This window comes from Lycium ferocissimum, chromosome 5 (assembly GCF_029784015.1).
Source record: "Lycium ferocissimum isolate CSIRO_LF1 chromosome 5, AGI_CSIRO_Lferr_CH_V1, whole genome shotgun sequence".
NCBI lineage: Eukaryota > Viridiplantae > Streptophyta > Magnoliopsida > Solanales > Solanaceae > Lycium > Lycium ferocissimum.
The window spans coordinates 2,715,595-2,738,979 of NC_081346.1; the positions used below are offsets into that span (position 1 = coordinate 2,715,595).

General features: G+C 36.9%; 4 protein-coding genes across 4 annotated transcripts; 2 read left to right on the forward strand and 2 right to left on the reverse strand.

The window, feature by feature from the left end:
• Nucleotides 1–1,039: 1,039 nt before the first annotated feature.
• LOC132055410 (putative Peroxidase 48) lies at nt 1,040–3,859 on the forward strand. The gene is made up of 4 exons (XM_059447211.1): nt 1,040–1,493; nt 2,437–2,625; nt 2,897–3,062; nt 3,162–3,859. The coding sequence occupies exons 1-4, from the start codon at nt 1,098–1,100 to the stop codon at nt 3,674–3,676; spliced, it is 1,266 nt and encodes a 421-aa protein (XP_059303194.1). The 5' UTR covers nt 1,040–1,097; the 3' UTR covers nt 3,677–3,859.
• A 55-nt stretch (nt 3,860–3,914) lies between these two features.
• LOC132055411 (uncharacterized) lies at nt 3,915–5,360 on the reverse strand. Its single transcript, XM_059447212.1, has one exon. The coding sequence runs from the start codon at nt 4,809–4,811 to the stop codon at nt 4,128–4,130; it is 684 nt and encodes a 227-aa protein (XP_059303195.1). The 5' UTR covers nt 4,812–5,360; the 3' UTR covers nt 3,915–4,127.
• A 2,367-nt stretch (nt 5,361–7,727) lies between these two features.
• LOC132055413 (large ribosomal subunit protein eL37x) lies at nt 7,728–8,946 on the forward strand. Its single transcript, XM_059447215.1, has 4 exons — nt 7,728–7,824; nt 7,928–8,063; nt 8,190–8,291; nt 8,611–8,946. Exons 1-4 carry the CDS (start codon nt 7,822–7,824, stop codon nt 8,652–8,654), a joined length of 285 nt encoding a protein of 94 aa, XP_059303198.1. The 5' UTR covers nt 7,728–7,821; the 3' UTR covers nt 8,655–8,946.
• Nucleotides 8,947–9,749: 803 nt separating this feature from the next.
• On the reverse strand, nt 9,750–21,833 carry LOC132055412 (uncharacterized). Its single transcript, XM_059447214.1, has 16 exons — nt 21,327–21,833; nt 15,692–16,088; nt 15,416–15,594; nt 15,173–15,311; nt 13,933–15,091; nt 12,961–13,061; nt 12,698–12,842; nt 12,204–12,272; nt 12,075–12,120; nt 11,621–11,985; nt 11,343–11,422; nt 11,134–11,269; nt 10,477–10,681; nt 10,284–10,366; nt 9,982–10,158; nt 9,750–9,924 (listed from the first exon to the last, which is right to left on the reverse strand). Exons 1-15 carry the CDS (start codon nt 21,433–21,435, stop codon nt 10,024–10,026), a joined length of 3,348 nt encoding a protein of 1,115 aa, XP_059303197.1. The 5' UTR covers nt 21,436–21,833; the 3' UTR covers nt 9,750–9,924; nt 9,982–10,023.
• Nucleotides 21,834–23,385: the final 1,552 nt, after the last annotated feature.

A 23,385-nucleotide genomic window follows, 5' to 3' on the forward strand; every position in this document is an offset into this window, starting at 1 on the left:
ATTCATCCTATTTAATTGGTACATGAATGAAATATATATATATATATATATATATATATATATATATATATATATATATATATATTTATATATATATATTAGTAATATAATTTTTTTTTTTTCCCCTCTTCTCCGTAAAGTCTCTCTCTCTCATCTCTCTTGCATTTTCGTACATGTAATACTCTTTCCATCCCAAAAATAAGAGCATAATGGTAGATGCATTTTCTCGGTGTAACTTAGACATTCATTGTGGAATATTTTGATATATTTCAGTCTCTTTTCTTGATCTCCTAAAGTAGCGAATTTTGAGTCTTTCCCTCAACTGCGTTTCTTCAGAGATGAAATTTCTAGAAGTTAATGTTTAATACTCCGTATAGTTCATTTTCAAACACCTATGGATGTGAGTTTCAGAACGCAATATAAATATTTCAAGGCTGTGTTAAATTATAGGACGGGAAAATCATAATGAAAACCAGTTTGATGAGTAAGAAAATATAAGTTTCCCACTGTCATAAAAAAAAAAAAAATATTATAAGTCTCTCTCTCTCTCTCTCTTGCACCATGTAATACTCTTTCCATCCCAAAAATTAAGATGCATTTTCTCGGTGTAACTTAGACATTCATTGTGGAATATTTTGATATATTTAGGGATAAAAGCCGGAACTGCCAAAAAATAATTTTTTAAAAGGAATAATTACCACCGTTTTTGTCGGGAGGTAATAGGAGCCTTCGAAGATAAAGGTGTGTCTATATAGATAATGTACTATGAATCACAATTTGTTGCTACATTTTTTAACCTTAACAATCGTAATAAGCAAAATTGATTGGGCTGCCTAAATAATACTAAAGTCAACTTTGAAATTCTCTAAAAATAAAGATGGACCAAGGGAGTGTAAGACGATGAAAAAGAAAGTGGTGTGATGGTAGAAATGAAAATTGGGGAAAGATAGAGGGTATTCTTGTTAACGATGGGTAAGAGTTAGTTACGGTGCACAGCCAGCTTCACTGACAAGTAACAAACGCACACACTTCCATTATCAATTATTCCATTCCCGCGCTGCTCAAAAAAATCATCAGCAAGTTTCAATATTTTTCCCATGGATTTTACACGGAAATTGAGCTTTCTTGTGTTTCTGTTATGTGTTCTCATCTCTTTACAGAACCAAGACGTTGATATCAATAAGCATTTCTCTTCACGCACTGACAAATATTACTCTCTATCTGTTAATGATAATGATAATGTTGATGATGATTCTAACTCGATTTTTGATTACTCGTTTCCACCTCTTCCAATGTTTGCTACTACTTCTGTAGAGAGAAGGAAGCTCCAACAACAAACTAGCTCACTTGGTTCTCTCAAATACGATTACTACCATGAAACTTGTCCTGAAGCTGAGCGAATAATCAGATCAAGCGTTAGAGATCTTTTTAAAAAGAGACCACAGATTGCTCCTGCATTGTTGAGGCTTGTTTTCCACGACTGTTTTGTTGAGGTCATTTTCCGAAACAGCTACTTGTATAATCTCTTGTTTCTTCTTGTTTGTTTATATATCAGTGCATTTTTTTTTCGTTTATGGTTGCAATTTCAACTTAAACTTAACCTTATAGTGGATGGCGAAGCAGGAGTTCAAACTTCAAAGTGTCAGTTTCTGCTTGTTTTTTTATACGTCAGTGCATTTTTTTTCGTTTTTGGTTATATATGCAATTTCAACTTAAAGTTAGGGTTATAGTCAATGAAGAAGTGTGAGTTTGAAGTACTTTGATCAGTTATCGTAATATTGTTTGATTGTTATCGAGGAAGTTTATTAAATTGGATTTTGTTAATTCTCTTCTCATAATTTGGATCTGATTGTTGATAAAAAAAAAAAAAAAAAAAAAACAGAGGCCTGAACGTGTTTTATACATCAGTGCATTTTTTTCTTTTTTGGTTATGCAATTTCAACTAAAAGTTAAGCGTTATAGTCAATGACGAAGCAGGAGTTCGAAGTATTTTGATCAGTTTTAGTAATATTGTTTGATTGCTATCGAGGATGTTTATTAAATCGGCAATAGTATAATGCTTTCTGATCATTGATTAAAAAAAAAAAAAAAACAAAGGCCTGATTAGTCCGTTGGTGTTTCTGCTTTTGTTTTGCTATGTGGCTCCATTTTTTGGTTTGTTATTGGTTATATTACTAATTCCGGATAACTAGTTTGTAAGTTCTTAGTATAAACTTTTGTTCTCTCATGTTAATTTGTTACTGATAATGTTAACAAATGAGCTCTTTATCATGAAAAATCAATTTGTTTTCTCTTTTCCAATTCAAATAGTATATTGAATTTCTCAACGGCGAGCATTGAATTTGAAGTATATATGTTGTCTTTGAGAAGTTCTCGTCAATGCAAACTTGGTTATTATGACTCGTTGCTTTCTAATCAATCAATGCTAAATAACAGGGATGTGATGCCTCAGTTTTACTGGACTCTGTTGAGGGAATGCATAGCGAGAAAGAATCTCCGCCCAACGAGTCATTGAAGGGCTTTGACGTTATAGATATCGTTAAATCACAGCTTGAAGAAGCTTGTCCAGGAGTTGTTTCCTGTGCTGATGCTGTTGTTTTGGCTGCTAGAGAAAGTGTTATTTTGGTAATTCCTATATCTATTTGTTAATTGTGTGTGTCTCACAGTGGTGGAACTAGAATTTTATTAAAGGGATTCAATTTTTATTGAAATAGGCTAGATCAAGTTTGTGATTTCAAGTCAAGGGGATTCAGTCCTTGTATTTATCATGCATTTTATTGTTTTTGGATTGTGGAACATATGTATAATAAGTACTACTCATATTTTTTGGCTGAAGAGTATAATAAGTGAACTTGTATACCCAATACACAACTGAAGAGTCTTCCATTAATTTCAGGCTGGTGGCCCTTTCTACCCACTGAAAACAGGAAGGAGAGACAGTGTAGCTTCATTCGCAGAAGTTGCAACATTTGAGCTTCCTAGTCCTCAGGATGATCTTTCCAAGATCATTGAATCATTCTCATCCAAAGGTTTCGACGAAAGGGAGGCAGTAAGCCTCTTAGGTATTGTTTTTTACTAGTAGGAATCTTCGTGTTGATTGCTTTCACACGGATGAAATCTAGTTTATGTTGGTAGTGTTTGATTCGAGTTATTTGCAGCAGGGGCTCACAGCACTGGAAAGATCCATTGCAAATTCTTCGTCAACAGGCTCTACAACTTCAGCGGGACTAATAGCTCTGACCCTTCTATGGACTCGGAATTTTTGAGTCTCTTGAGGTCAAAATGCAACACCAATCAGGCTACTAATTTGATGTCACCAGCATCAAAATCACTATCGCCGTCCCAACTAATTTCAGCATCACCTTCACCTTCATCTTTTATCGTTCAATTGTCATCCGTCCCGGTGGAGGAGCCAGCAATGAAGATGGACTATGAAGGACCTGGAGAAAGTTTTGGTACACTATATTACCGCAGTCTTCTACAAGGCAGGGGAATACTCTATGTAGATCAACAGCTTACGGCAGGGGAAGAAACTAAAACCTGGGTTCAAGCTTATGCTTCAGATGTGTCTTTGTTTCACAAAGATTTTGGTTTGACAATGATGAAGCTTTCTAACTTGGGAGTCCTGACTGCACCAGTGGGACAGGTTCGCAAAGATTGCCGGAAAGTTTCCTGATAAAAGCTCAATGGTTTGCTCACTTGCTTAGCGTATTGAAATTTTGGTTTTGGTCCCTCAGCTTCACTTTCTAATTTCTTGAAATTCTGTGATATCATCGTCCTTAGTAGTACAAGTGTTCTGGTTTTGTTTATATGAATTAAACAGGCTTTAAAGACTCAAATCTAGTTTTACTTTCTCTTATGGCATATTCCAAAGCTCATTAAAAGTTAAACAAACAGTTGGTCAGGTTGACTAGTAAAGAAAGCACACACCAGTCAAAATATCAATTGAGCAGAATAATACTCTGAATATCATATTACACAAATAAATAGAGAAATACACACATTCCTGGATCTTTTAATTGATATTAAGCGAATGACAAATTCCAAACAGGAAGAGAAGTAGAAGATGAGAAATTGCACCACCACTCACAATCTCAGAGGCACACGCAAAGGATGCTTGTTTGTTTCTACAGCTTGAGAGGACCAAGTCTTCGCATTGAACTGTTGACACTGCCTGATGGTTTTCGAATCGAGAACTCGGTGTACATGTCCATGAAAAATCTGTCAACAATGTCAACATAAACTGGACTGCTTAGCAGAGAGTAGCATTGGAGCACTTCTTGCACATCCAGCACATGATCGATATCTTCTCCTTCCATCATTTCCAATTCCTCCATCTTCTGCAGTAAAGTTAGACCCCCTTTACTCGTGCTTCGTGTTAAGACCTCTCGCCCTTTCTTCTCCTCTTCCTTTCTCCTTTCTCTTTCCATGTCCTTCACACTGAACCGCACTGAAATTTTCCTCTGGCTTTCCGTATCTCCGTCAGCCATCCCTTGATATTTCCTAAATTTTTTGCCAGCGATCTTTCTCTCTGAAATCTCATTGTGATCAGGCTGTTGCCATTGTTCATAGTAGTCCCTGTACAATTCATCTATCTGCTGAACAGTAGACTTTGAGATTCTTTTGCTGCCAAATATTCGTCTGCTGCCTGAGAAAGGATTGAGGTGACGAGCAACTTTAGGTAGCTTGTCGTGACCTCTAAAGAGAAACGACTTGAGATTATGGGGAGTTTTGTGGAGGAAATTCTTAGTCTTCTGGATGGTTTTCTTAAGCAGCATTTGTGGCTCTATCTTGTAGTACAACTCGTCCATCTGATTTTTCTCTTATCTGCGCAGCAAGAATACAGCAATATGTTTGGCTTCTTTGAAGTTAAAACTTCCAAGTAGTTTAATATTAGGGGACAGACAGGGCTGATTTGCTCGTTGTTAGCTTAAGACAAAAAGCAAAAGGGTATGAAATACATGGGACACTTCCTTGCTTTAGTTGTTCCTCCAGATATATTTTTCTATTTCCATTATGTTGATTATTCTGACCCTACTGCCGGCACAGAAATTTGCAAGGATGAGGTATAAAGAGGAGCAAAACGAAAAGCTAATTGCTGGTTGATGGATGGAATCAATGATCAAGAGGTTTCGAGGGTTCAGAATTGATGGTCTGTCCACCTATAAGAAGGAGAATATTTAAGCTTAGGCCGAAGTTGGGTTCAGGCTCATTTAAAGCTATAACTGCATGCCTAAGAATAATTAAATGGTGGAATTAGGGAATGGAATTTCAATAATGATCACTACAAAGAAAGGATTGAACAATGAGTTGGATGGATGTTTGATGTGATTAGTACATATAACTAATGAGTATCTAAATTTATGTAGAGTTATCTGCCAATGGGACCTCAAGTAATAAATGAGAAAGGCCTTAAGTAGCCACTAATCGAGTAGATTTAGTGATTCCTACTTTTAGAGGAAGAGATGGTTTTGGACCCCCAATCTTTAAGAGATTGGTACAGTGTTGGTTGATGAAGATAAGGGCCATAAACAGAAGAGATGATTGTAATGGGTGAGGAGATGAGGCTCAATCTCATTACATCAGTCTCTTTCTACGGTTTTAACACTTGCAGTCTTTAACATGCTCCAATAGGCATTGTCTACCTCAACAATAAATTCATATAATCCGCTCTTACTTTATAGTACTGAACAGTCAACTCTCAATAAGTAGTTTTAGATCAGACAAATATTGGGTATATTACCAAAGCCTAGCACATGCAAGCTCACGAAATGAGGGCGTCAACAACATTCATGAGTCATAAATACAGCTGATATAGATTTGCTTAATGACATGTACCATCGCTATAGCCTAATTGGAACTAAACGACAACCTATATATAGAGATTAAATTTCTTTCATTTTGTCAGTTTATTTTGTCCACCATTATCATATTGTTTACTTTATATCCATTCTTTCTTTATGTCTAGACACTCTTATGTCTTGTATATACCTTTTTCACGTGTCTAGGTTGTCTGTGTATTAAGTTAAAACTCATTTCTGAATATTAACTTCTGAATCGTAATTTCAAGGGATAATATATAGACCCTTTCAAACTAGTCATATATTTCAATTACACAACTTACGTTTCATTGTTTCAACTGTCATACTCGTCCACTACCTTTTCTTTTTGTCCATACCTTTGAATTAGGTCAAAGTAGTATTAACAGGGCGGCCGAAGGGCCAAGCGACTGAAGCGGAGGCTTTAGGGCCCTCAATCTGTGAGGCCCCATTTTCTGTTATAGCAGTAGGTTCTAAATAGTTGTGGTTAATTGTCTTTAAGAATATTGAATATTTTAAGGTTTAAAAATATTAATATCTTCAACGGCAAGAGCATTGAAGAATTAAAATTCCACATTTTTTCCATTAATTTTCAAGTTTTCTAGCATTATATCAAGCAAAATGAAGTAGTGAAATTTTGTATTAATATCAAGTTATCAACTTCTAGAATCATGTTCTATTATTAGAATATTGGAAAAGGGCCAAAAAGACCCCTAACCTATTGGATTTGGCTCAAAAATACCCTCCTTTCACCTATTGGTCCAAAAATGCCCCTCCGTCTACCTATTTGGACCAAAAATGCCCTCAACGTTATCTTTTGGCTTAAAAATGCCCCCTAAAACTAACAGTTAACTAGTTGACTGGATGGGGCTTTATAAAAAGCCACTTGGCAGTGTATGATTTGTCCAGATACTAATTCAATGTGAATTAAATTACTCAACCCAGATATATTGATGCGACCCAATCCAAATGGCATAGAGGTAGCACAGGAGTATGTCCAAATTAGTGTATTTTCCCATTCTTTTTCCATTAACAATATTTTCTTTTTACTTTTTTATTAGTTAAACCTTTTTGTCATTATTTCATTTCTTTTTTTTTTTTTTTAAATCTCATTAGTCTTACGTACTCCTACTGCGTTTCCCGTCGGGTCATTTGCACTTCTGATCCTGTTTTGTGCTGGTCTTCAACTTTTGTCCCTCAACACAAATAACTGTTTCACGGGACATAATTTTATATTTTCATATCATAATATTCTATAAATTTTGGCTGGTGCCCTTAATAACTTATGCCTTGCTAGTCGTTAGTTAGCATTTGAAGGCCAAAAATTAAAGATGAGCCCATTTGAATGCCAAACCGCGCAATTTCTTCTTTCCGGGGCCAAGTAATAGAAGAAATGGGCTCGGCAAGATAAATAACAAAGGGTCATTTGCACGATCATCCTTCAAAGGCACTGGACTTTAATTTTTGTCCCTTAAATTGGTGGTCTTTAATTTTTGGCCTTCGTCTACTACCATGAGGTTGGGGGTTCGAACCCTGGCTCAGTAAAAAAAAAAACAAGGAATTTCGCAAGGCAGAGGTAGAGGCAGAAACTCTGCCTTGAGGGAGAGTTTGAAACTCTGCCTGAGATAGAGTTTTGCATTCAAACTCTACCTTGCGAAATTTCTTTGCTACAAAACTCTGCCTTATAATTTTTTTATTTTATTTTATTTTAACTGAGCTGATTCGAACCCAGAATCTCGGGATATTAGGCGAAGGGAAAAAAATTAAAGACCACCAATTTGAGGGACCAAAATTAAAGACCATCCCAGCGAAGGCCAATCCTGCAAATTGGCCAAGTAATAGAAGAAATAGGCTCGGCAAAGATAAATTTCTAAATAATAACCCAAATCACTTTTGGCCCACTTAAACAACCCTAAAAGCCCTTTCAAACCACCAAGTATAAACACTGCTATTATCGCCGCATTTCATCTTTCACGCTAGGGTTTCTGCAACTTCATCTACAATGGTAAGTAAAACTCCATTACTGTTTCTTTCCCTCAACCTACATATTAAAAAGGTAGATGATATGCTAATGAATGTGGAATTTTGTATTATTATTAATATTGTAGGGTAAGGGAACAGGAAGTTTCGGTAAGAGGAGGAACAAGACTCACACACTATGTGTGAGATGTGGTCGCCGAAGTTTCCATCTCCAGAAAAGTCGTTGTTCTGCTTGTGCTTATCCTGCTGCCCGTAAAAGATCATGTAATATTGCTTTCTTTATCTTCCCTCAAATCATTTGTATTGTGTGTGTGTATATGATGTCCAACAAATCTTTCTTCTAAGTCAGATGTATAATTTACTGTCATCGTGAATGAAATGTTATTTTAGACAACTGGAGTGTGAAGGCAATCCGCAGAAAGACAACTGGTACTGGACGTATGAGGTACCTCCGCAATGTCCCTCGCAGATTCAAGACCAATTTCAGAGAAGGTATACAATATATTTATGGCTTGCCATTATTCACTCATCTTTAGTTTCTGCATAAGCTTTGATGGTTTATTATGACTTGTCTTTGTTTGGTTTCTACATAAGCTTTGATCCACATTGTCAATGAAATATATTAGGGTTTTTTGGTTAAGTGTTTGCTAGTTGAGCTAGGAAGAATATGTTATCCACGTTTCTAATTGAAGTGAAAAAAAAAAACGTTTGTATGGTGGGTTTCTTGTTTTGCCAATTTTGTCTAATAACTTGTACAGTTAGGAGCTGCGAATTGCCTATGTTAATGAACTCATTTGTAATATTCGTGCAGGAACTGAAGCAGCTCCAAGGAAGAAGGCTGCCGCTTCTGCTTGAATCTCTTCGAGAGAGTAATTGAGGAGGGTACTTTTGATTATGTTAGCTTAATTTGGGTTTTCGAGTATTAGAGAGCGGGAAAATTTTGGGAAGCTTATGTCCGGGGTTTGATGCTCAGTCAAAATTAGAGTTATTTATATTTTGGAAATGTGTTGTTGAAATTATCATTTTGATACAGATGGATTTTATTTTATAGTGCTTTCTATTTTTGGTTGCTTGTCCTGTTCATTTGCTTATGTTTTCCTGGAAGTTGAGAATTGAGGTTTTTATGCTCGTAATTTTGCAATGTTTATTCAACCTGTGCCACCATTATACGTAATCTTCTATTGCTTCTTGCTTCTAACCCAGTACTATGATGTGCATCTATTAAGCTGACCTCCTTTGCTATTAGGTGCATTTACATGTTGTATGAAGATGCATGTTTCATGAGAACACTAGTTTGCGAAGCACTGAATTTTAATGGTTTACCAAGGATAAAGAATGTTTCCTGGACTTCAAATTATGGTCAATTAAGTGATTTAAAATAAAAACCATGGCACGACTTCGGATCAGATAATATACGAGATCTCTTTCCATTTGCAAGCTTTGGTAGTCTGAGTTATTGGCACAAGTCTTGATAGGCAGAGGTTTTGGCACTAGTGTATGGTGGGGGAATATTTGAGTTGTGTGACAAAAAGATGCCGTTAAAAGCGTTTTCCTGTTCTGGCAGATCAATGAATTGCTAAATGTGGTCTTCTGTACTTGGAATTTGCTTGCAGATTTTACTAGTAGGACCATTCATTTTATAGGAATGTTGGCCTTTAATGCAGTCTTTCATCTAAACACAATGCCTGTTCAATTGATGGATAATGTGCGTCTACTCTGACTGATAAACTTCGAGTATGAATGAGCTTTCATGAATTAATGGCCAAGTCGTTGCAAGTACTGAACATATGAAACCATTGATCTTATAGCAATGAACTAACACACTGATTGTTTAGAAGAATATACAACCAGAAAAACACAATGTTGCTTAAGAACTGTATATCAACTATAATGATATTTACAAGGGTATTGGTCAAAATATAGTTTACAGTTTTTTTTTTAAAAAAAAAAAAAAAGTGTCCTCAAGGAAGATGATTCTAGCTCAACTTTTAACAGTTTGTGTTTCTAAGAAAAATTTCCACAAAACAAAATTTTCCACGCCGTTAGCAACTAGCTTACAAGACATGTAAGCAAAAATCGATTCCCAGTAGTGCCAAAGGGAAAGAAAATTGTATGCAAAAATCGGTTCCCAGGAGGGACAAAGGGAAAGAAAATACTAAAGCGAAAACTTTTTGATATAAATTTCCTTTAAAAGATGGACCAACTGTCTTGAAACTCGCGCACACTAATCTATTTTGAGCTCCCCAAACTTCCTCTTATCCTTGTGCAATGTACTGAACACGCCATCCAGCTCGGGGAAAGCGGACAACAGTATCAGCTCAACAAGATCAAGGACTAACAGCTTCAGACACACAGATGACTGTAAAAACAATGCCTCAATTAGTAGTACTTCAGGAAAGGTTTCCTAGAACACAAACTAATACAAGACGGAGATTTGAAAGGTTATCATATTTAAAGCAGATACTAAAGCACTGACTATATTACCTGGATGAAGTAATAAAGATCCTTTGCACATTGTTCATATTCCTTGTGACCAACGAGTCCGACGACAGCAGCAGGCGCTTTTTCTGTGAAAGGTTTACAGAGTAAATAATGCAAACTAGGTAAAGGTATTATACATTTTCATGAATGTTGAAATGGTCAATAGCCAATGGCACATGTTTTTCTGGTGCCCTACCAATCATCAGCTCATATACAAGGTTTGCGCGCCTTTCTGCTTCCTTCTGTTGCATCTCCTCCAGTTTCTGGATATCCTCTATTGTTGGTGATGATGACGGAGTAGGAGGTTGGTTGTGTGGAGAATTAGCAGATGGACTAGCAGATGGGGTCGGACGTTGTCTCCTTGGATGCTTTGTTATGAATATTCCATCAGGCCATAGAATCTACATGGAGCACAGTGAATGAGAACACTTGATACAGTATCGCAGAATCTTAATCACAGAATCGTGGGTATCATGAGTTATCCGAAGCTACTTTTACAGGCTTCTAAGAAAAAGCATGCACCATCTCTGTCATCTGAATGCACATACTTTTTAACACAGCAATACTCTATAGCTTTTTCTCTTAAAGCAAGCTTACAAAATAACACCCCCCCCCCCCCCCCCCCCCACCAAAAAAAAAAAAAAAAAAAAAAGGAAAAAAAGAAAAGAAAGGGAAACATACATAAGAACCAAAAGATAACAAAAGGAGGACAGCGAATTGTTTGAACTAGCAAATCCTGAAGAGATTCTATTATTTGGGACGTATTGATAGATTAAATCACAACAAATGGGAATTCAAACTGATTTGCTGTTATCACTGTGAAAAGAAAGAACAACTAAATTGTGACACTTGCCTGCTCAACACGTCTGATGCCTGCAGCAACTACTGAACCCCTGCGCAGACGCTGGATTTTCTCAATCAGCCAGTCATCAAATGCATCACCCATTCCCAATTGTAAAACCTGTTTCGCCACCCAGAATGCCTTTCTCCTGGATGTCGGCCCAAGAAATTTATAACAGAAATGAGTAATCAAACAGGTCCAAGAGCAAAATAGAATAATACCTGATCCATCCACCATCTCGGAGCTGAAAAATGACGTCAACCAGGTCGAGAACGGGTGCACTTACGTTTGGAGGCACCCACTACAGTGAAACAAAAAAAAGGTTCAAAACCATCTTAGGTCATCGAAAGGCTAAAACTACACGTGGTTCTTTTTTAAAAAAAAAAAATTGGTAAAGACTACATGTAATTCTTACTACAGAAACCAAAGGAGAAGGCATCATAAAAAAAAAGGCAACTTGCATATTTTTATCTCACTAACTCAAGTCGGTAGCAGCTACCTCTACAGGAAGGGAGGAGTCAACAGGAGCATCAACAAAGGATTCTGATGATGCATGTGAGGCACGTGAATTAGTTTCAGCTGATTTTAGCGTCGTTTCCATGGTTGGGATTGAAACTTTATTTGTTTGTACATTGTCGGAGTCACTACTTGAATCCTCAAAAGTTCCTTTGGTGGGTCTTTTTGGAGGGGCCAGTGGAACAAATCTTTTCCCAAATCTTGATTCATCCACCACAGGATGATGCATCAAGACTTGCTCCTTTCTTTCAGCATAATCCTCTCCCATGGAGGATGTGATATCAGTTCTTTGGACAATCTTGGGCGGAGGTTCTTTTCTTACTTTGTGTACTGTATCATCCAGGTCAACTGAAAGCCAATAACAAGAACTATTTACAATTAACATAAAAATCGAAACCCAACCTTCTGCCCCTAGCCATGTCAACTAAGTTACTCACGTGGTAATGTCTCAATTATGGAAAGCGAATTCGAAAAGCTATATGTCTGCAGAACAATATACAAGATCAATGCTCCTTGTTCAAAGAATCTATCCAAGCCAAAAAATATAAAATCAGTAATCTTTCAACCTGTGAATCAACACTGAGGAAGTCCCAAACCTCAATGCAGTTGGAAACGGTTGGGAGCTGCAGCAGTTTCTGTGACAAAACCCAGAAAAAGCTAATCAAATGAAAATTAAAGATGACATCTAGGAAAGGAAGGAAATAAATTGATCCGCAAAGAGAAAAAGTGAACACGATAGTTTAGAGGAACAAATAAAGATCCAATTTCACGATATGCTTGCTTTTGAAGCTACCCATGACATCATATATCGCCGGAACTAGTTATATTTCATCAACTTCAGGAAGGGAAAAGAAACTTCTCAGGAATCGAAGTCCATTAAAATTAAGAATTAAGACCAAGATAACATATACAATAATGAGTATTGGAAACAGTATGAGATAAGAACTTAAATAAAATATTGTGACATCAAAGAGAACTCTTATAACGTGATGGTACTCTGGCATAGATCACAAAGTAATAGTCGAAAAACACTTCTAGATGCTATCTGTTAGAGCACCACCTTCAGATATGCGTTAAGAAATTTGCATCGTTCTCGAATGACTTGAACATCCAGACCTGTAGAGAGGAAATGTTTGGGTGGCAAATGAAGATTGTACTCAGGATACTCCTTAAGTCGTCTGTGTAGCTCCTCAAAATGACGAAACCTGTCACAAGCAGCAGCAGAAGTAAATTACACACAGGATACTGTTGAGATGATATTCTAGATAAAGAGGTGTATGACATTCACAATAATGACAAAAGCAAAAAGTTACATAATGAGACCTTCTTTTGATGGACCAACTATGATTGTTCACGTCTGTAACAGATAAGGAATAAACAGCAAAAGTTTTTGAGCCACATTTTACGATATTGGCACTCAAGACCTGCAACACAAAAAGGTATAACATTTGGGGATGTCCAAAGCTGTGAAAGTAATTCATAAAGGGTGTGTTTGGTACGAAAGAAAATATTTTCCACGGAAAATGTTTTCCAGGAATATGTTATTTCAGCAAAATAAATCATTTCTAACTAGTTCGGTTGGTGAGTGGAAATCATTTTCCAGAAGATATTTTCCAATGTTTGGTTAATGAGTAAAATGCTTTCCACTCTTTTGGTCGTCAGGAGAAAAATAGTTTCCTAACAATATTACAAAAAAGTTTCCTATTTAGTTTTATTTAAAGATGTCTATATATAAATTTAAAAAGAGATTAATTAGTGATTTATTAAAAATGACTTTATAAAGTAAATTAATAAAATTTAAATGGTGGAGCAGTTTAATAATTAGAAAGCTCAATTTAATTTTATACGAAGGCAAACTAATGTTATCTCAAATATAGATTTAAATTCGAACAGCTAAAATCCAAAAAAAATGGGAAAACAATAAGGAAAATGAGTTACAGGTAAGTGTTGAAACAATATAATCAAAAGCATCAAAGTAAGCTGTATGATAAAATGGAAACTAGACCTGTTACTTCTGACTATGTAACCTTCATTCGCTTTTTACATCAGAGCAATTGGGGTAGGGGAGGGGAAAGAATTCGGGAGTGTACCGCCAGAAAATCCGGGTGTGTAACGTCGGTGGTTTGAACATGTCCAGTTCCCTAGGTCCAGTTCTTTGGGGAATATGTTTTCTCAACTATTTTGACCAATCAAACATGGGAAAATTGGAAAAAAGAATATGAAAAATGTTTTCCTCCATACCAAACACACCTAAAGTGAACTTATATGTAAAAAGGACGGCAATAACTTCACTACCTCGCATGTTAACTTCAGAAAGGAATCAGCAATTATAGAACCTTTAACAGAATTAGCACCCATTTTGTGACTTTCAAGAACGCTGCTTGACAAAGAAGATGATGATGCATTCATGCCACTTGAAACTCTACCAGGCATTTCTGTATCAGTGTCGTCACTCAGAACTTCTGGGTTCTCATTATCTTTAGAGTTTAATATATCATGTCCATCCCCTAATAAGAAGCTCGATCTTTGAATCTCTTGCCAAACATGCTCTGTTGAGCTACTCACTCTGGATTTTTTCCGCGCAGATGGTACTTTATTTAAGTGCTTAGAGTGAATGTGACCTTTGTTAGATTTTCCCTTTCTGGTCTTATGACCAGCATTACTTGCAAGTGGATGATGAACGTGATTGACATTCCTTCTATTTTTTGCATCCCACACTAAAATACCAGGAGAATCAAGACCTGTCACACTACTAGGTTCCTCATCCTCAGTAGTGTAAGAACTAGTGCTCTCTGATTCGACTTCATCTATGTTTTGCTCATCTTCCTCTTGATATTGAAAAGGTTGAGTAGCCTTCAAATAACGGTTCAGGTTAACCTTATTTTCTCTCTCACACTCTTTCTGTCTAAACATCCCCTTCAAGTGTTCCTGTGATTTAGGTGCCCCGACCAAAGAATTCTGTTCGAGTGAATCTGATGCTAGATTGCCCTCTTCTTTCCTTTTATAGTTTCTTCCTTTTGTCCACATGTTGTCCAAGTTTTCTGGAGCCAGGGTTTCAGACTTTCGACGTGACATCAAATCTAGCATTTCACCCCACTCTTCTCCAGAGCGGTGTCTCTGGAGACCTCTCCCATCATCTGTGTTGGGTTGTGATGGCAAAGAACTCCAAGAACGAGTAGACCGTGTATCAATGGAAAGTAAAGGATCCTTTGACAAATCTGTTCCATTTCCGTTGTCCATCGCATTATTCGCCATGGTATCGTTAGTTTCGTCTTTTTTTAACTGAACAAGTTCAACACCTTTGGCAGAAGGATCCAACACCCCAGAAAATGGATCTGCTAATACCTTTTCAGATTCACTCGCACTTGATTGGTTTTCTGTTTGAGAGGCCGTAGGTCCTTTATCAGCCTTCTTTAGGGAAATAACTAGAGATTCAATCCTCTCGTTAATGAACCTGACAAAGTTTTGGTGATAAAATAAAGCATAGAAACAAGAGTGATATGCCTACAGGAAGCAAGACCCAAGGAATAGTTACCTAGGGTTAGCTAAATTCAGTACTGGCCGTATCACAACGCAAGCAAGAAGCTCCCTCACAATGTAGCGGAATAAAGAGCATTGCAAGTCGTCTGGGTTAAACGTTAATGAAATGAGACCATCCATGAGATGCTGGAGAACCTGCAGATAGAGAAGAATATGGTGTAAATAAAATAAGACAATCCTAATTATAGTTCTATAGAACAATTGATTATTGGTCTTGTTAAAATAAAAGAATGAGATTCCTTGTGTTCAGCTTCTGGAGAAAATAAAGCCGGATGTAACTTGTCATCTGCAGCCAGTGTCAGTTTAAGTTCCAGATCTCGCTCTTCTATAGTCAAGGATCTTGAATGCTTTTTCTCAATCCTCATTTTGCATGAACGGAAGAGTTCCAAATGAGTGCATATTAGACTGACAATATTCCTGCATGATCCCAATGAACGACTTCCTTAAGGATATAATATAACATAAGCTAAAGAGGAAATATGTCAGTAGCATCCTGTAACTAAGAATCTGAAACCTTGTTAAAAGATCTATAAGATTGATGGATCTCATCCGACATGAAATTTCCCCTAGCACGCCATTCATGATCTGCACAAGTTCCTGTGTTGCCTGTCTATCAGAAGTTATACGGCAGTACCAGAGATCTGTCACCCACTCAGAGACTATGTGTCTGGTGAAGTGGTCTATTGCATCTTCCACAATAGGTGAATCTACTTTCTTCCTCCAATCAGACTTCTCATTAACTGTTCTTGGACCATCTAACTGTTTCTTCTGAATACTACTATTTGATGAGGATGACTTGTTTTTATATGTAGCAGCTTTTATTCGTGCATCAAAGTCCAGAGATAGATAGCGAAGGATAACAATTAGGAGAGCAGCAGCAGGCAAGTTGATAAAGACTGAAGAGCTTGTTACTGCAAGTGGAAAGTACAGGAAAAATGTCAAAGGTGAGAAGAGAAACAGAAAAGGCATATAGACATTCGGCCAAGATATACAGTAAGCTCTAAAAGGCATGTCAAAAAACAATAAAGTTAAAGCATGTAATTAATGAGAAAATGACACTCAACAGAAACTGCAAAAACCCAGGCTCCCAGTCCAGCTGAATACTCATAAGAATAAATTCTGAACAGAGAATCTCTGTCGAGATACATGCAAGATTAATTAATATATTCTAATTTACTAAACCACCTTTATGTTTTCGGAACATCACATGTAGGGTTTTTTGGGGGAGACTCATTCCGTGTGGGGCCTACCAGGCGAGGTCTCCTAAATCTTTCATATCATACTGGGTTCGTAATCTTCTCTTAAGCTCATTTATCAAAGCTAAGTCATTACTAGAGAAAGCAATGTCATCCACATAAAGCAGAAGAAGGACAAAAAGATTCTCTTTTATCGGGGACTTGCTAAAAAGTATATGTGCAAACCCAAGAAGCTTTGTTATGATAGGCATGCAAAGGGCAGGCTGTAAGATTTAACTCCTACGAAAAGCTGAAAGCTTCAAAGGACGCAAATATCACGTTTATCCTTTCTTGCGAGTAGTTGCATTGATCTTTAGTTTCTTGTCCCTTGATTTCTGCGAGTATCTGTTTGCACGGAATGGTTTATCATGGCTTATTCACTTTCGTTGTTTTCGTTTTCATAATTGCTTTGAATTGTTTACCAGTATCTAACCTTTCCTATGCTTTTTCTTGAGCCGAGGGTCTTTCGGAAACAGCCTCCCTACCTAAGGTAGGGGTAAGGTTTGCGTACAATCTACCCTTCCCAGACCCCACATTGTGGGACTCACTGGGTATGTTGTTGTTGTTGTATTGCCATAACTAAGAATCAAGAAATTTAATTATTTGACTTTGCTATGTATATGAACCTTTGTATTCCATAGGCAATCTTGGTCTTTTATGGATAGTTCTTGCATTAGCCCGACTGGAATTACGTGCTCGTGTTATTTTCATAATGGTGGTGTTTGGACAACTTGCGTGCATTTCGATTATTGCACCGGGTATCTACATTCTCTCACCAGCATAGGCATGTAAACTTTATCGGCTTGTCCAACAAGATTAAGACAGATGGAAAGAAATTCGTTAGAGACCAAGATTAATCATTGATCGCAACTGGTTTGGGACTGAGGCGTAGTTGTTGTTGTTTAGTAGTTGTGGATTCAAAACCTGATCTCTCAAGATCTTTACTACAACTTTATCAGCGGCTACAGTCAAGCATAAACTTTTGGAAGCTGTATTAATAACTATTCAACAACACCAAATAAGTAGAAGATGACTTCGTCAAGGTCCTCCTATCCCCGCTCACATGTCGAATTTAACAAAACAAATGCTTAAGCAACATTGAAAGATTATAGTTACTCTGGATGCATTTAAAAGGATCATCCCACTTATAGACATCCAGTAATAGCCTTTGATTAGTCCTAGTGAAATAGATTGCTTCCAAATTGGGCACACGTTTAATGAGAATAAGAAGTATCCATAGGGGTGACACTTATGTAACATCACATGGTGTAGAAAGAGAGATGTTTGCACTCCTAATCACGTAATTTAGTGTAACTCACAAATTGAGAAGAAAAATTGCAGTTACTTCTAATCTCTTTTATTTCCATGCTCATAATTCTCAACTTGGATCCCTTTAAGAATTGTCTCTCAAAATGTTGCAAAGACAATTTCTTATGTAGTCTCAGGAAACATCCGACTTCTCTTCCTGGTTCCATTTGTAGCTACTAAATTGTAAGATTTCAAATCCATTGGATAAATCTTTAAGAGTCTTAAACGAGTAACCAACCATGCAAACTATAAAAGAATTGGAAAAACAAAAACAAAAAGTACGTGTGGATCATAGTACAAACAACATGACAAAAACAAAAAGTACGTGTGGATCATAGTACAAACAACATGACTCATGCAACTGATTTCTAGTCATTAAGAATTTGTTTCCAATAGTGTAATTGTCTCCATGTCATTTGTTTGCCTGTGTGGATTTTTGTCTAGAACATGCATCTGATATTATTGCACTTTAAAAACTAGTTTGACCGTGGTCCGATGTCATGAACTTTCACCCTCTCTATCTCCAGCCTCTTAAGCTAATGGATGCTCTCTTTTGGAAAGCTTCATCATAAAGTGCTACATTGAAGGGTGGCTCAGTTGGTTGAGCATGGGGCTTTCATAATGGAGGTCTCAAGTTCGAACCCCCCTGCTGTCGCCTTTTGGGTCGAACTCGTCGCACCGGGCTTGTCTAGTGCGGGTTACCTCTCCCGTGTGGTTTGCGAGCTATTGCACAGGAGCTGGGTTTACCCTGTGCGCACCCGAAGGGTAGCGGCTGCGGGTTCCCATGTTATCAAAAAAAAAAAAAAAAAAAAAAGTGCTATATTGAATAATGTGAAATCTGGAAGGCCAGTTTCATTTTCTGTCAAACTCATTAATCTTTGTTATACATGGAAAGGATACAACAATCCAACATGAAGTTTCTAAATTCGTGTACAGGTAATGACTTCAGTAGTGTAAAGCTTTCTTGGATGTTTGTTTGAGAGTGCTTTCAATAACTTAATGAGCTTTTAAAGTATCACGACCCAAGCCCATGGCACGTATTGTACACTTTAATCTAGGGGGCGAGCCACATTGGCTCCGGGGGTTCATCGAACCCCTCGGCAAAAAATTACTGAGCATTTTCAAAGTTAAAATTATTTTGTTATGTACATATAGTAGATGTTGAACCCCCTGACTTCTTCGTGTATTTACCTTTTAGAATTTTTGAACCTCCTGGATGAAAATCCTGGCTTCGCCACTGAATCCAACAGACCTCACAGATTTGTCCCTTAGGCTTTGCCATCATCGAGCCCAAAAGTGTGCATACCATGTGAACTTATGTTATACCTTGTAAAGCTCTTCACTTTCCTCTCTCATTCTGATGTGGGATTTGTCTAAGTTATCATGTGCACCCCTTTTTCAGAAGCTTGTCATACCTTTTCTTTAATCCTGCTCTAGTCGACCCGCCCTCCATCATGGGCGTCACATAACCCCACCTTACGGACTCAGCGTCCTCCCTGAGATTTGTCCACCATCGTACTAAGGAAGCGTCAGGCTCTGATACCATATTTTTCACGACTCAAGCCCATGGTATGTATTGTCCGCTTTGGTCCAACGGATCTCAAGGATTTGTCCCTTAGGCTATGCCATCATCAATCCAAAAAACGCTCATACCATGTGAACTTGTACTATGCCATATAAAGCTTTTCACTTTCCTCTCGTTACGTGTAAGATTCGCCAAAGGTGTCATGTGCAGCCCTTCTTCAGAAGTTTGTCAATCCTTCTCTTGACCCTCTCTCGACGGCCCATCCTCCGTCATGGGCGTCAAATAAAGTTTGAAAAACTAGCTTACAACATTTTTCAAATTCGCTGAGAACTTAATTAGTTAGTCTTCCTTGCTAAATCTTGTTTGCAAGTTTTTTAAAAACAAATTATCTATTTAATTCACGAGGCCGAGATTCTAAATTCTCAAGTCAAATCCTGACTGGACATCTTTGCTTCTTTGTTTTTTTCTTTTTTTGCTTTCTTTTTTTCTGTTTTAGATAAGTAATGACAGGACAACTTTGCCTTTAAGTTGTTCCAAGGGTTTGCCAACTAACATTTGGTAATCTGATTGTTTTCTGTCTAAATCTTCTACATGGACTTAAGAAGTCACAGTTACTAGCCATGCAGGTAGAAAATACTGACAAAATCAAACTGCCCCTTGTTGTCAGTTATTTCACTAGTTCTTCTTCTTCTTCTTTTTTGTGATATGGTAACATTTTATTAATAAAGGTATCAAGAAGGTACAATTATTTCACTACTTCATTAGGTGACAAGTCAATATCTACCATCTCCAGAATTTAAAGGAAATATCATAATTATTTGACATAGCCTCGACAAAATACTAACCACCGACTCCTTTTCTCCTCAATCTCTGCTTGCGCACCAATGAGGCAATAAACATCATGGCAGGAGTCAGTGGCGGATGTAACATGATAGGTGCAGGTTCAATTGAACCTCTAAATTTCGATGCGGCGCATAAATTGCAATAAATAATAGATATGAACCCATAACTTTTTAAATACAAAGGGTTCAAACTAAAAATCTTAAAAGGTTGAACCCATAGAGTTTAAATCCTGGATCCACCTCCAGCAGGAGTACTGGAGAAAGAAGATATGTTCATGAGCAACCACAACACTTACGTGATTCTAGCACAAGAAAAGAAAGAAAAACGTATGAGAGACGAGAGAATACAACTTTCCTCTCAACGAACAACCTATATAGTAAATAGTAAATGTTTTTGTTCAACGAATCCACGTATTCTCCAACTGACCTCAAAATCAATAGAGATACCCAGCACAAAAGGAGAGAGAAACAGAGAAATGAGGTTAAAACTTGCTGCCATTCATGTAGATAGTATGATTGTTATCTGTGTCAACAATGCACAGCAATTACAGATATAGAATGATGAATGATATTTTGGATGAATAAATATGTGTGATATGCAAGCACCAAATAGAACCACTCACATTCAACTTGTAAAAAGTTACATACAAAGTAACTTGTCAGCAATACATGAGGCATGGTTCAACGTAATCACATCTATTACCATTCTGGTCAATGAACCCGTGCCCCTCATGGATTTATTCCTGAAGCATATCTATACAGAATCCTAAATTCCTGAACTAGGGATGGTTGTTAGGCATTAAATTATTTCAACACCTCAATAAAAATACATTACATGCAGCAAAAAACACCATTCACAAGTCAATGGATAACTTTAATTGAGAGTTCATCTAAACAACAAGAAGAACTACAACATTCCCAGTGTAATCCCACAACTAGAGTCTAGGGAGAATAGAGTGTACGCAGACCTTATCCCTCCCTACCTTGGGAGGTAGAGAAGCTGTTTCCGATAGACCCTCGGCTCAAGGGAAAGTAATTCAAAGCAGTTTGGAAAAAGAAGTAACGGAAGTGAAGAAGCCATGCCAAAATAATACAGAAAGCAAGACAAAGCCGTCTGGAAAAAGAACAGTAGCTACCACAAAATAATACGATAATCGAAGGATAAAAAACTGGAGGAAAACTAAATACAATCATCATTAGCAAAAACTGGGAGAAAATAAATTAAAGTGTAACACTCACGAGACATGATATAGGAAAGTCCAATGACACATAGGAGCAATATTACAATCCGCTTTTTAGCTTCTTCTATGAGGTCCTTAACCGTCACCACCTGCCCTTGGCTGCTCATGTCGGACCCGCCCCGATCAAATCCTTCACGCCACCACAACAACCTTCAATCTAATTCACGAGAAACACAAACAACACTCAAGAATTTCAAATTAAACTTCTGAAATACTCAATCCCAATCAATTAAATCGGCGAACATTCTCAAGACGTATAATCACCGGACTTAACAAACCAATGTGACGAGAACGAATAAGCGAAGATTGATAGGTTTTGCTGCGTTCTCTCTCCAGAAAGAACTTTCTCGCTCTAAGTTCTATGTAAGCGAAATGTTCAACTGAATAGGACGACTGGTAATAAAAGGTTAACTAAGTGCTGCAGAGTTTTTTGGGTTGACGGCTTGTTTGAAGAAGAGGGAAGTAACGGGATCGTCCGGTTGATTGATGCGATTTTGTTGAAACTTGAAAGTACTAGGGGTGGGCGTTCGGTTGTTGGTTCCATTTTATCAAAAGTGGGTTTGGCTATTTCGATTTCGGTTTTTTGACGGTGGACATCTAATATCGAACCAAACTAGTTCAGTTTGATTCTTTCGATTTTGGTTTTTTGAAGTTTAATTCGATTCGATTTCGATTTTTTCAATTTGATTTTTTTTATATGATATTAAAAGCGATTTCATTTACACTAATTCATATTCTCAAAAGTAACAAAATATAAAACTAACAAATTAAAATTAAAATCAAACAAACAGGATACACAAGAATAGAAAATCATAACCATAATATAGGATTACTAAGTGTTATATACATACAGTAAGAATAATTAAGAAAATACATAAAGGACATACATTAATCCTAAAGACATATCCTAATCACCTTTTTTTGTTAAAGATATTTAATTTTCTCAACTGAAGTGAAAAATTAGGGATACAAAAGTAAAAGAGAGCTTATTACAATTGGGTTTTTTCCGGCTTAAACTTAATGGGTCTGGACAATTTTAATCTTTTTGGGTAATATATAAATTTCGGTTTAAATTTCGATTCTTCGGTTCGCTTTCATCAAAGTTCGGTTCGGCTATTTCGGTTTCGGTTTTTTGAAGGTAAACACCAAACACCGAACCAAACTAGTTCGATTCGGTTCTTTCGGTTTCGATTTCTTGAAGTTTGGTTCGGTTCGATCCGATTTTTTGATTTTTGATATTTATACCCAGCCCTACTTGAAAGGGGGAATAAACGTGCCATGTGTCTATTTTCGTCATTTTACACCTTCAATTCCGTTGCGCAATTAACTTCGCTGATTTGTCCAGAGAATAACGCCTCATGGGGCCGGGCCATACTACTTCTCATCCTCGCTTATCTGTCCCCATCAACATGTAATCTGATTTTACTTTTCTAGTGCAAATTTCCTGGAATTATATCATCCTATTACGGTTTTGACCTTTTCCCTCTGATTTTGGTGTGCCCCAGTATACAAGAGCAACAACTCTACAGTATACACTTCGTTAATTGGAATTTGCTTTATGAATTGTATAATAAATTTCTCAAAGGTTACTCTACCGTAAGGAATTATGTACTAAAGCTATTTAATTTTATTTTGTACCAACTAAAATTATTTTAAGTTATGGTTATTCTCTTATAAAATCACTCGGCCAAATTTGTCATAAGAAAATATGACATGTCAAAATAAATTTAAGGTTTTATATCATGTGAACATAGACCCCAAAAGTAAAATAAAATTATAGAAGACTAATATCTTAAACCCAACTCACCCGCCCACAAATCAAAATGGGTCTTCAAAGTGGCATAAACGAAAAGAATGCTAACCTCTGTAGTCTGTTCAAGTAATATTTTGTCATGTCTCAAATTCTTATTTCTTTTGATAACGTTGTATTGTCTTGTTAATACTGTCCAAAGAAAATGGAAGAAATTGACATTATTAGTTCTCCAACATGTTAATGAGCAATAATGAGGTGGTAGATTAAATTATTAACCTAACTGTGATTGACTTTTTAATATTAA

Bases quoted from the DNA above. Each gene is read 5' to 3' on its own strand.
- LOC132055410 (XM_059447211.1), top strand. From the start codon at position 1,098: ATGGATTTTACACGGAAATTGAGCTTTCTTGTGTTTCTGTTATGTGTT. The intron at 1,494-2,436 runs GTCATTTTCCGA...GCTAAATAACAG, and splicing joins TCCACGACTGTTTTGTTGAG to GGATGTGATGCCTCAGTTTT. The intron at 2,626-2,896 runs GTAATTCCTATA...CATTAATTTCAG, and splicing joins CTAGAGAAAGTGTTATTTTG to GCTGGTGGCCCTTTCTACCC.
- LOC132055411 (XM_059447212.1), bottom strand. From the start codon at position 4,811: ATGGACGAGTTGTACTACAAGATAGAGCCACAAATGCTGCTTAAGAAA.
- LOC132055413 (XM_059447215.1), top strand. The intron at 8,064-8,189 runs GTAATATTGCTT...ATGTTATTTTAG, and splicing joins TGCTGCCCGTAAAAGATCAT to ACAACTGGAGTGTGAAGGCA. The intron at 8,292-8,610 runs GTATACAATATA...ATATTCGTGCAG, and splicing joins CAAGACCAATTTCAGAGAAG to GAACTGAAGCAGCTCCAAGG.
- LOC132055412 (XM_059447214.1), bottom strand. From the start codon at position 21,435: ATGAGCAGCCAAGGGCAGGTGGTGACGGTTAAGGACCTCATAGAAGAA. The intron at 16,089-21,326 runs GTGAGTGTTACA...TTCCACTTGCAG, and splicing joins ACTTTCCTATATCATGTCTC to TAACAAGCTCTTCAGTCTTT. The intron at 15,092-15,172 runs GTAACTATTCCT...AAACTTTGTCAG, and splicing joins CTGAATTTAGCTAACCCTAG to GTTCATTAACGAGAGGATTG.